This window comes from Castanea sativa, chromosome 8 (genome assembly GCF_040712315.1).
Source record: "Castanea sativa cultivar Marrone di Chiusa Pesio chromosome 8, ASM4071231v1".
NCBI classification, from domain to species: Eukaryota; Viridiplantae; Streptophyta; class Magnoliopsida; order Fagales; family Fagaceae; genus Castanea; species Castanea sativa.
The window spans coordinates 30,390,612-30,403,537 of record NC_134020.1 but is presented as its reverse complement, the minus strand read 5'-3'; the positions used below and the strand labels follow the sequence as shown (position 1 = coordinate 30,403,537).

The 12,926-nt window shown below is 36.0% G+C and overlaps 1 protein-coding gene across 1 annotated transcript; it reads left to right on the top strand.

Moving 5' to 3' along the window:
* Positions 1 to 7,169: 7,169 nt before the first annotated feature.
* LOC142608273 (auxin efflux carrier component 2-like) lies at positions 7,170 to 11,454 on the top strand. Its single transcript, XM_075780019.1, has 6 exons — positions 7,170 to 8,205; positions 8,668 to 8,821; positions 9,617 to 9,702; positions 9,824 to 9,981; positions 11,090 to 11,166; positions 11,305 to 11,454. The coding sequence occupies exons 1-6, from the start codon at positions 7,170 to 7,172 to the stop codon at positions 11,369 to 11,371; spliced, it is 1,578 nt and encodes a 525-aa protein (XP_075636134.1). The 3' UTR covers positions 11,372 to 11,454.
* Positions 11,455 to 12,926: the final 1,472 nt, after the last annotated feature.

Sequence of the window (12,926 nt, the reverse complement as noted above, 5' to 3'; positions counted from 1 at the left end):
ACGAGGGGAGTCCTAAAGGCTATTTTTCCCTAGTCGGCAAGTGCTAAAGGGATCTAGTGGTATCCATGGAAAGCATCAAGAAAGCTTATCCGAGGGTGTCTGAAGGTGGCATCTACTAGCTGGTCTATCCTTGGGACAAGGAAGGGGTCTTTGGGACAAGCCTTATTGAGATTAATGAAGTCCACACAGACTCTCCACTTCTCATTCTTCTTTTTCACTACCACAGTGTTAGCCAGCCAATCTGGATAAAAAATTTCCTTTATTGCCCCAGCTTGTTACAACTTGTTGACTTCTTCTTTCACTGCATTGGAATGCTCATCGGAGGATCTTTGAGGTGGCTATTTATTTAGCCGAGCTTCGGGGTTCACATTCAACAAATGGCATATAAAGTCTAGATCAATCCCTAGCGCTTCGTATGGGTCCCAAGCGAACACATTAATATGCTGCTTGAGGAAAACCACCAACTCATCGCTTTCTGCCAGTGATAGATACGCTTCTACTTTGAAAGTATTTGTCAAGATTGCTCCTAATAGCCACCTTGGTGAGGCTCTCACAGGCCTCTGCCGCACCAAACCTATCACCTTCACCCTCGGCCGCGGTAAGCATTAACTGCTATAATTTTGGTAATGCCTTGTCCATTCCTTCCGAAAGGGTTTGGTGGTTGATTGTTGCAATGAGGCATTGTCTCGTCGAGGCTTGGCATCCTTGTATCTCTCCGATCCGACCTTCAGTCGGGAATTTCACCTTTTGGTGTAAAGTGGATGATACGGCTCCAAGAGCGTGTGGCCACGGCCGAGCTAGAATTCCTTCTCTACTTGGACTGGTAGCTTGATTATTCCCTTTGGGATTGCCATTTTCCCATCGAATCCCATGAATGGAGCTCCATAACTCTCCAGTTCTGTCTCCTTTAGCCCCAGTCCTCTAAACAGATCGAGGTACATGATTTCAGTCCCACTTCCCCCGTCGACCATTACCTTATGCACGTTGAAGCCCCCAATACGCACCATGACAACTAGAGCGTCAACATGGGCTTGGGTAGTGCTTACCAGGTCTTCATCAAAAAAATCGATGACTAGACTAGGTCCTGTCCTGGCCCTCTTGCAGAGATCTTCTCGGCTGAAGTTGGTAATTGGGGGAGACACGAACATTACCCCTGTTGACATGGCCAGCGTCTGTTCAAGTTCGGCGAGGACAAAATGAATAGCCCCCAAGGGGGGCCGTGGTGCTTACCCTTTCTAATATCCCTGATGTGGGGCTCCTCTTTGTGCAAGGTCCCATTCGTGAACTCACCTAACTTTCCTTCCCTAAGTAGACGGTTCAAGTTCGACCATAAGGTTTTGCACTCCTTAATGGCATGCCCCTTATCCTGATGATATTGGCAATACACTGACTGATTTCTTCGGGTTGGGTCTCCACCCATCTTATGTGGCCAAATGAAGTAAGGCTCTTTCCGAATCTTCTGCAGTGCTTGGTGGATTGGGACCTTGAACACCAAGTTGACCGGTTGGACCTTGCTCGGCTGTCCCTGATTGCAGAAGTTTGCCTTGGGCCAATTTTCCACTGTCTTACTGAAGAGTGTTAAGTTCTACGACCTTAGGGACTAATGTATTAAAACTTCAATGTGTAGTGTGTTGGCAAACTATGATCAAAACATTTAGTCTAGGTTTAGACTTGCTCAAAGTTTGGTTTAATGTAAGTTTGAAATCGAGTAGTTGCAAGAAATTACTGTTCTATTTCTGCACGGCTCGATCGATCGAAGAATAGACTCGACCGATCGAGAATCGTGTATCAGGAATTTTCTGCAGAATTTTAAGTCGGCCCAAACATAGTTCAAGCCCATTAAGAATTAGGGTTTCAGATCTACTTCTCCCACTATATAAAGGAAACCCTAAGCACGTTTTTAAAGACTTCTAAGAGAGAGAAGAGTGTGCCTCTTTTTGTTTTTAGGGTTTGTACCCAAAAACTCTCTAGAGTCTTTGTTGCTCATATTGCTGTTTGTGTGAATCTCTTGTGACATCAGAGAGGTGCTTGCCTTCACACAAGTTTACAATTATCAAGAAGGAGATTATTTCAAGAACTTGATGATCGTTCAGTTGCTACCATAAGAGCTTAAAGATACACAAGCGGGAGTGCTTGTACTTGCTGGAGAATCCAAGAAAGAAGGAGTCCGTGGTCTCGAAGCTTGCACGTGGTCGTATCAGTAAGTTCTACTGGTGGGTAGTAATAGGATGTTAGTGGTCTAAGTCGCTATTGTACAACTTCGATTCTTTCATAGTGGATTCAGGTTTACCTTAAGGATAGCTAGGTTAAATCCTCCCCAGATTTTTTACCGGTTTGGTTTTCCTAGGTCATCATATCTTTGTGTTTTTATATTCCGCACTTTATATTGATATGATTATATGATTATGTTAACCTAGATCTGAAATTTGGACTATGTAATAACTTGGCTTGTTAACTAGGTTAATCCAATTGTGGTTTAAGGGGTCTAAATAAACTCTACAAAGCGGTTATCCTTCCGATCGTGGAAGCCCTTCGCCTTTTCCTTAATTTGTGCTCGGTCATCTTTTACCCTTTTATGCTCGTCTATCCGGTCCATCAACTATTTCATGATCCGAGCAGGTTTCTGTTAGGGTTTGTGCCCAAGAAATCCAATTTATTGGCATGTCATAAATAATTAAATTGTTTAATTATATGAGACTATTTATAAATGAGCTAATGGGACATTATCATAGTCCATGAGATGCATTGTATGTGATTTATGTGAAAAGTCACAAAAGATGTAAATCATAAGTTCCTTGTAAACTCAAATTGTAGTTCGTAGTCGGTGATGAAATTGGGTGTTTCATCTGCGAAAACTATAACACATCAACTAAGATAATTTTTCTTGATCATGGAAGTGGAGACTTCTAGTTGATGTGTTGATGAGTCTTAAAAGTTAAGACATATTAAACTGGACTGCTGCAAGATTAATTATTCAATCAACAACTGTCACCCAAATAATTAATCCCACGACTTCTAATTTCATAGACTCTTAATCCTGAGAGGGTAGTGAACCCGATCATGAAATACTTTGATATATCAGGAGTGAGATCTAATATTCACGGTCAAAACCTCAATATGTTAGGTAACCTCACGTAGTGTTGAGGGAACACATATTCTCAAAATGGAGTCCATAATCTCTTTTAGTAGAGACACAAAATATCTCCTTGAGATAAGTTTAATGGGAACTAGTTATTCAGGGCGCCCACTATAGTAAGGAGTTACTAAAGCTTATATTTATTGGAATTGAATTTCAATAAATGTGAATAACTAAAAGATTAAACCGGGTATTCAAGGATAAAATAGTTGTTTACAAAGTGATGGTTTATTATAACTTTGTTCACTATGGATATTTCATGGAGGGGTCAAATGATATCATTAGAGTCTTGGGATATAATTTATTAATAAGTCCTAGAGTGCAATTATATTTATATAGTGGTATTAAATATAATTAATGGTAACTTTGGACTTGTCAAGAGTTGATAGAAAAGCCCAAGACCCATTGGAGCTAGAGTCTTATTTGTTCCCTTTGGTCTCATCTCAAACCACAAATTTAAGCCCAATTGAGTAGGCCCAAAAGACTAACCCAATTAGATAATCAGATTTTATTTAATAAGAGTTATTAAATAAAGTAACTACCAAGGTAGTTAGCATGTACGTATGATGAAAAGAAAGAAAACAGTTTTTCTCTACAAGGAGAAGAAAAAGGATTTTTCTTTGAGAATCAACGTACATAAAGACTGATTAAGAGACCACTCATCTTGGGCACCATGTAGAATTGAGATGAAGATTAAAGGTATTTCCAAGTCTTGGTTTTGAATTTCACTGCATCAAGGTACGCTTTCTATTATTTGTTCTAGAATTCAAGGTTACATGTTATCTCTCATGAATGAAGTAGATTCGTGATTGTTGTTTTCGCTGTGTGTTTTGTATGAGATGCAAAACCAGATTTTTCAACAGTTTCGTGGTGAGGGACTCCCATAGGTCAGACTCGGTGGGTAGCCTGCTCTTGAAAGTGCATACTGCAACGTCCTCAAAGCCCCCGTCCAATTTGTTGTACAGCTCCCAATACCTATTCGAGTAAGTCTCAAAGGTTTCTCCCTCTCTCATCGACAGAGCTAGCAGGGAGTCCAATGTCCTCAGAACCCTACTGCACATAACGAACCTCGCCCCAAAAGCTTTGGTGAGCTCCTCGTAGGAATCAATGGACCTTTCATGTAATCCATCGAACCACCTCATAGCCATGGGGCCAAGGCTGGAGGGGAACACCTTGCACATCAAAGCCTCGTTTCTAATGTATATGGTCATCTTCTGATTGAAGTGGCTAACATGCTCTATGTGGTCAGTCCTCCCATTGTAAACGATGAAGGTGGGTTGCATGAAGCGTTTGGGCAGCTCAACCCTCTCAATCCGCCTCGTGAAGGGCAACTTAGATATCTGGGAAAGGGCCTTGCTCATGGCGTCCCTACCCCTATCTCCCTGAGGGATGGGCCTATGTTGCCTGCGATGCCGCCTTTCTCTGTGCGAATCTTTGAACGGATCAATTTCCGTTTCGCTGGGAGGCGTCCTACTTCTCCTACGCCGGCCCCACTCTGGCTCCGAACTAGAGCCTGAGCTCGTAGTGAGGCTCCTACTTCATCGGTTTCTCTGGTTCTGCCTTACTCGCATGTGTCCATGGTTTGCCTCCCGTCTTAGGCGAACGGTCTCATTTGAGAGATAGCTCCACGATCTCGAATGACTATGGCTACTTTGACCGGAACGGGCTGGTCTCGAGCTCCTAGACTCAGACCTAGCTAACTCATGGTCCCGGTGGTTTTCCAGGTTTACAAACTGGTCCTGCCGCCCAGGATGAGAACTCACGGATCCTTCACTACTAGACATCCTTTGGTGTTCTCCTTGAAGGCATGTAGATTAAGTGAAGTTTCCCACAGACGGCGCCAATTGTAAGTGTCACATATGAGCTGACGCAATACAATGAATTTGTAGAGACGAGAACTTGAATCAAATAACCTAGCACAGTTGAAGAAGAAGAAAAAGACAAGGAAAAATGAAGAATACTGGTCCTCGGCCAAGATCCGAGGACAAATACTTATACTAGATTAATCTCAAGTAAGATTTGCTACTGTATTTCTCTCTCTCTGGGAATTTAAATGAACCACTATTTCAGGAGGATCTCTTACATTATATAGCCTCTTTTAGCTGATCTTCGCCCTCCATTTGTTAATCATGTAGGCCACTACTCAAGTGCTTGTCCCATCAGACGCCTTCCCAAATCTTCTGTGAGTTGCAGCAACCAAGATAGCACTATTAAGAGATCTTCTCCACATAAATGCGGTTAGGGGGTTTAGTAGGGCACATTAAATGTGATGGCAGCTATCATCCCTTTAGACGTGTCAGGACTAACCCCCTCTCTGAAACTATCTTTCTATAGTGTGACCTCCTTTGGTAGTATGTCGTTGACGTGGTCAAGGCTCGCCTCCCCAGCCTTGCCGTCCGAGGGTATGGTCACCTCGAAACCATATCAACCTCCTCGGCCTCGGATATGACACGTGACACTATTGATAATATTTAGATAGACACAATTGTAGGTTATAGTTGTATGGCACCAACGAACTAAATTTACTTCTCAAAGAAGAAAGCCAACTAAATTTAATCTCTTTTTAAAATTTTACTCTTTGTTGGATGTAGGTTGCATGTTTTGTTAAAATTGTTTTTTTATAATACCCTACAAGTAAAAATAAAGATTAGATGAAGAATTTGGATTATAATACACTACACTTACAAAAAAAAGGATTAGATGAAGAATTTAGATTGTAATCAAATTAAGATTTTTATCAACTTAGAAATTATAGTAGATGGATTAGATTAAAAAGTTGGATTGTAATCAAGTTAAGATTTTTATCAACTTAGAAACTATAGGAGAAGAAAAATTATATATATATATACACACACACACACACACTTAAAATCTAAAAATCTATATATATATATATATATACACACACACACACACACTTAAAATCTAAAAATCTATATATATATATACACACACACACACACTTAAAATCTAAAAATCTATATATATATATATATATATATATATATATATATATATATATAGACACACACACACAAAAAATATAAAAATCTATATATATATATATATATATATACACACACACACTTAAAATCTAAAAATCTATATATATATATATATATATATATATATATATTATATAAATTCTATAAAAAAATCTACAATTTTTTACGTGTAGTAAAAAATTATGGAAGTGTAAAGCTTAATTTTGTTTTGTTTTTTTTTAGAACCAGCTGAATTTTGTTTTAAGTGTTCTACTTATCGATTTATAAATTATAATAAGAGAAGGATTAGTTGAAGAATTTGAATTGTAATCAAATCAAAAATTTTATCAACTTGAAAATTACAGGAGAAGAAGATAAGAATAAATATATATATATATATATAATATTTTTAAAAATTAAAAAAAAAAATTTACAATTTGGTGAAGTCACTTGGCGTAACTACGGTTTCTAAACCAATTTTTATTATATAGTATGTATGAATATGATATCAATTTTTTAAAATCATGACTTTAACATTTAAAAACAAAAAACAAAACAAAACGGAGAAGCCATTGTTTTTTTTTTTTTTTTTTAATATATATATATATATATATATATATATATAACAAAAATCGGAGTAGTGTGTCTGATATTATTTAAGTCAGATCAGAGGTCAACCGGTCAGCAGTGTTGAAATGATGAGGGAAGCACTGTGAACTATATCAACACGACAACACTTTCTACTGACACGTTATAAATTTTGAAAGGATTAGTTTTTTACTGTCAACGTTTTTCATGCATCTAACTACATTTGGCAAGATATAAGAACTATCAAATTAAATGAAGCATTTTCTCAGTGTTGATTGAATTCAATGAACCAATTTGTTAGAGGACAATGAAATCATTGCACTCGTCACATTGTTCTTGTTTTCAGAGCACAAAGAGTACCTCTTCAACTTTGTCTCCTCTTCCAGTTTAAAATATGAACAAACACACAGTGAGACATCCACACATCGTATCTTTGATCATTAACAACTAATCTAGTGCCAATGATCACCGGCGAGGATGTTTATGAAGTTCTTGCGGCACTTGTGCCATTGTATGTTGCTATGACATTAGCCTACGCCTCTGTAAGGTGGTGGAAACTCTTCACACCGGAACAGTGCGCGGGCATTAACAGGTTTGTTGCTGTCTTTGCTATTCCATTTCTTTCCTTCAAACTCATTGCTTCCAATAACCCTTACAAAATGCACTATCAATTCATTGCGGCTGACTCTCTACAAAAAGTAGTAATTCTTGTTATCCTCTTTCTGTGGAAAATCGTTAGCAAGAAAAGTAGCCTTGAGTGGACGATTACTCTCTTTTCTCTCTCTACTCTTCCAAACACTCTAGTCATGGGCATCCCCCTCCTGAAGGCCATGTATGGAGATTTCTCAGCCTCTTTAATGGTCCAAATTGTAGTATTTCAGGGTGTAGTGTGGAATACTCTCTTGCTCATTTTGTTTGAATACAGAGGAGCAAAGATTCTCATCACTGAGAAGTTCCCCAACACTGCAGGGTCCATTGCTTCCCTCCAAGTTGACTCTGATGTTGTTTCATTAGATGGTCTTGAACCACTACAAGCTGATGCTGAGATCCGTGAGGATGGTAAGCTTCATGTAGTGGTGAGGAAATCATCTGCATCTTCTATGCCTCCAAGAGCCTCTAACCTATCTGGTGTTGAGATATATTCACTACAATCATTCCGAGAACAATCAACAAGGGCTCCAAGCTTTAACCAAGCAGATTTTTCCTCCCGTGGATATGCAAATGGTTCTCAAGTTGGACCTCTTGATGATATTTTTTCCTTGCCATCTTCAAGAGGAGTGACACCAAGAACTTCTTTGAATTTTGAGGACGAGATGTTGAAAACTGGGAAGATAAGGAGAGAGAGTTCAGTGCATTATAAGGATCAGCTTCACATGTTTGCATGGAGCCCAACTGCATCATCTCCTCTCAACTACGGAACTGACAGCTCCACAGACTTTGGGTTCAAAATCGAGAACTCAAAGGCTGAAATTGAGCAGGCAAAAACTCCTTCAATAGGTGCATTCACAGTCCAACCCTTCCACCATATTTGTCTTCTACTAATTAATTTAATTTGCATTTGAAATTGAAGGTAATCACTTTACTGTCGAGATTAAGGTATTAATATGTGAAATTACATATACTACCTTCAATTTAGCTGTCTTTAGTAAATCAATAATTTTAGTTACATAACATTTTATACAAAACTACGAAAATTGTCCATTATGATTGGTGCAAAACAAAAGTAGTGTCAATTTCAGACATAAATGAAAATAATATTACCCCAATAACAAAAGATCATGTTAATAGTTATAACATAAAATATGTAAAATGTTGTGTCCCTACTATTATTCCTTGCACAGATATAATAAGTAGAAATTTGTTCATGTGTACCAATGTTCTCATTGATCCTCTTGGTAAGGAAATCTTTAGTAATTGCTTGTATTTCTGAATTATTTATCATTAAATGTGGAGAAAAAGGTATGGATGAAGTAAATGGCGAAAAGAACCAGCAAATGCCTCCCGCAAGTGTCATGACAAAGCTCATATTCATCATGGTTTGGAGGAAGCTCATTCGAAACCCTAACACCTATTCAAGTGTTTTAGGCATTGCATGGTCTCTCATATCTCCCAGGTACTCCAAGAGTCTCTATTCTAGCTATAAGCATGTGCCCTTCATACTTCTCAAAGAATTTTCCTCTCAAATGAAGCTCACTAAAGTCTCCAAAGAAACTACTTTTGTAATTATTATTACTAACTTTGTAAGTTTTTTTTTTTTTTTTGAGAATCACTAACTTTGTAAGTTTGTTGTTATAATCTCATGTCATGATAAGGTTTGAATAATATTATTATTATCATTATTATTATTATTATTATTATCATTATTATTATTATTTAGTTTAACTATAAAGTCTGTGTATCAAAGAAAAAACTATAAAGTCTAAATATTGATTATATGATTGAAACGCACCATAAAAAACTCGTCCTACATCAGCGTTTTATTTCTAGCGGTTTTGAAAACTAGGTAAGAATATTCTTCCAAACTAGGTAAGAAACGTGGAAGAATATTCTTTTACTTAAAATTAATTTATTGATTTCGTCCCTGAATTCAATTGTTGCCATGTTTTTTATATAAAAAATAAAATCATTACCGGTTATCATGCTAGTCCAGAAAATTTCAATTCTTTTTAATAGAACGATTTATTATACATTTTCTATTTTCAATCCCTTATAATTGGCTATGTGGCAATGCCATATATAATTTCAGATATAATTTTAGTTCCCTTTGGATGTGTATTGTATAATAAATATTGTGAAACTATCGTTACTTTCTTTTCATTCTTTGTAAATTAATAGTCACATAATTCAAATAGTAGCTAATTCCACTACTATTGACTAATCAAATATTTCATCTTTTATTTTCTATTAGATTTCACATCAAAATGCCGTCTATTATTAGTGGATCCATTTGGATAATATCTGATACTGGTCTGGGGATGTCTATGTTTGCTCTAGGTATATATTTCTCTCAAAAACTAATATAATCATCAATGTGTAATTCGTACTCTACAACATGAGACACTAATTTCTTGCTAGCTAATTAATAATTTATGGAACCTTTGTACATGATTGGTAGGTTTATTCATGGCTTTACAACCAAAGATCATTGCTTGTGGGAAATCTTTGGCAGTATTTTCAATGGCTGTTCGGTTCCTGGTAGGCCCAGCAGTGATTGCTGTAACCTCTATAGCCGTTGGTCTTCGTGGAGTTCTATTGCAAGTTGCAATCATTCAGGTAGACCATCCCAAATCTCATCTTAAATGATTTTATTTATTTATTTATTTATTTTGTTTAGGATTAACAAGGAGATACAAATTTAACTACATACATAACCATTACAAACAAATGTATCAAAACAAATGTAAATTTAATATTTTTTTTATAATGTTATTGATATGATACCAATCACATTACTAGTCATGTCAATTTGTAATTTTTTTTGTAAAATTGGTTATAATTTTAACGTTTTTCTTATATATATATTGAAAACGAATATATTTAGACCTCTTCAAATATCTGACAATTCCATTTAATATATGACTTCCTCCCGTTCTACACACTAGGTTATTACAATGAATAAATTTTTTGGAGTGGCCCTAAGATGTTGGTAAGAAATTTTAAATCTAAAATCTTGAAATATCATAAAGCTTTAGAAACCACTAACAAACCCTTGGAGTTTTATTTATTTATTTTAATTTCTGCACTTATTAGGTTTATATGCAGATATTTTTTCCCCAATATATAATGTGTATTAGGAATACAAATTCTTTGTGCCATTTTTTATGTAACACTTTTTTTTTACTAAGCATAATTTGTCATGTAATTATTTCACTTTCCTTATAAAGTAACCAAAATTTAAAATGGAAAAAAAAAATGAAATATATAACAAACCATGATTGGTGGAGTATGAAGTAGTACATAATAAAAATTGGGACAAATAATTTGCATTCATGCGTTTTGATATGCGTTATTTCTCAAGTAACATTTTATCAAAGAAAGTTCTGCCATTAGTTCATAAAAGAATCTAAAAAGGTGCTAGTTAATTAACCAGTAGCTAATCTATAGCACATATATACCCACCAAACAAAAATATTTATAGCACATATATTAGTTTTATTTATCAAAAGACTTGTAATTTAATTGACACTTCTTTATATGTAAAGAGTTTGGAGGTCTAAAATGAAAGAGTTTGGGCGGTTGATTAGCAGTATATTATAGCTATCTGAAAAATAAAAAATAAAAAAGTTTTTTTTTTTTTTGTGGTAAACATATATTAGCTTTGTGCTTTTATAGTTTTCCATTTATACACTATAATTATTTAATCATATTTTCTGGTATGCAGGCTGCCCTTCCACAAGCAATCGTTTCCTTTGTATTTGCCAAGGAGTACAATGTCCATGCAGACATACTTAGCACTTCGTAAGTTTATTGGTCTTCCCTTTTAAGAAAGATTAATCATCACAAAATTTAAATAGAAAATTATGAAATGACAGATGAAATTGAATTTTTTTATTAAAAAAAAACTTATATTTATTTCTCATCTTTCAATTTTCTCAGGGTTACCTTTGGAATGGTGGTTGCCTTGCCCATAGCAATTCTCTACTATGTGCTTCTCGGCCTGTGACTGTGAGGTTTGAACTTCAGGGAGAGGAAGGATCAGAGGAAGGAATCTGGCAAGGCAAACTTGTTTAAAACAAAGTCAGGCTTCTAGTGATGAACAATGAAATTTATAAGAGTAAATACTTTTGGACCAAATGTGCAACATCAGGGACAGAACCCAGATTTAAATTTCGGGTGCCAAAAGTGAATAAATTTTTTTTTTTTCATGAGAATCCAAACTAGTTAGCAAAACATTTGAAAATCAAAAAATGGAAACACAACATTTTTTTCAAATACATTTGAACTAAATCATCTATGAAAATGGAAATTGATAATCTTTTAACTTGTAAAACTTATTTATGATTTATCATTACTAAATTTAGCAACCATCTTTACCTTTCCATGAATTAAAGAACCTGATAAAAAACCACCTTTCATAATCAAAGATTTATTTATGAAATTTTATTTGAGGATTTTCAAAAATTGGAATATCGCCATTAGAGATTTGTAATACTGTATCACTAGTATTGGCTTCTAAAATATTTTGTATATTTCCTTTTAAAAAGTCAAATATTGTAGTTGGCTTTCTCATAGTCTACCAATCAAATAAAAGACACTAATTATTTCATTATAAGTTCAATATTATTTTAAGGCAAAAATACAAAACTAACTCTCTAACTTTTAGTCTTTTTCATTTCAGTTTTCTAACTTTCAATTTTGTCATTTCAGTCCTCTAACTTTCAATTGCTGTCAATTTGTTACTCCATTAAACCCCAGTAATGTCCTGCCATTAATTGTGCCAAAAAAGCATCGTTTTGGCTCTTTTTTATTAATAAATTGCAGAATTTAAAGAAAAATTTTATATAAAAAAAACTACTATTAAAATAAAAAATAAAAAAACATTTAGGGGTTCGTCATTCCCCTTACCTGAAATCAAAACAGAGGAATCACTCCACACCCAAATCCCTAACTTAGAGAAATTGGGGAAACGATTAAGCTAGTCGGCGGTTTGGGAGAGAGCGACCGAGTCCATTTGAGAGACAAAATTGAGTAGCCTAATGTAGAAAATCAAACCCAGCGTTATCCTAAATCACATTATCTTCTTCTCTTCTATATCAGCGATCGAGTTCAGTTAATTTCAACCAACTCTCGTCGTGCCTTTCACTTTCACTCTTTGACCACCATGCCACTCTCACTGTAAAATGACGTCAGCACCTCCAACGCCTTCGTCGGCGTCATTTTCAGCCGCGATTAACTCTATCCAGCAATCGGTCTCTAATCTCTGCCCCACCGAGGACCACCAACCTCGATTCTACTTCGACAACCCTCAGCGTTTCCGCTCCTACGCAAGCCGTCTCTAGTTCATTCTCCAATAGCTCCTCCGCTCGTCCCCTTCACCTGAGTCTCTCCCCGCCGCCAAACTCACTACACTCTAAGGAATCGTTGCCGATCTCTCTGTAGCCGCTGATGCATCTTCGCTTTACTCCAAACGTAGCAAGATCTTTGTCGTCGTCAATATTAAACAAATTTCTCATACTCGGTCTCTCTCTCTCTCTCTCTCAATGTTTCTTTATTTTGAT

What these genes read in the sequence shown, in the direction of transcription:
- LOC142608273 (XM_075780019.1), top strand. Translation starts at nt 7,170, where the DNA reads ATGATCACCGGCGAGGATGTTTATGAAGTTCTTGCGGCACTTGTGCCA. An exon ending in GGCAAAAACTCCTTCAATAG is followed by an intron (nt 8,206 to 8,667) that starts GTGCATTCACAG and finishes GTGGAGAAAAAG; the next exon opens with GTATGGATGAAGTAAATGGC. An exon ending in GCAGACATACTTAGCACTTC is followed by an intron (nt 11,167 to 11,304) that starts GTAAGTTTATTG and finishes CAATTTTCTCAG; the next exon opens with GGTTACCTTTGGAATGGTGG.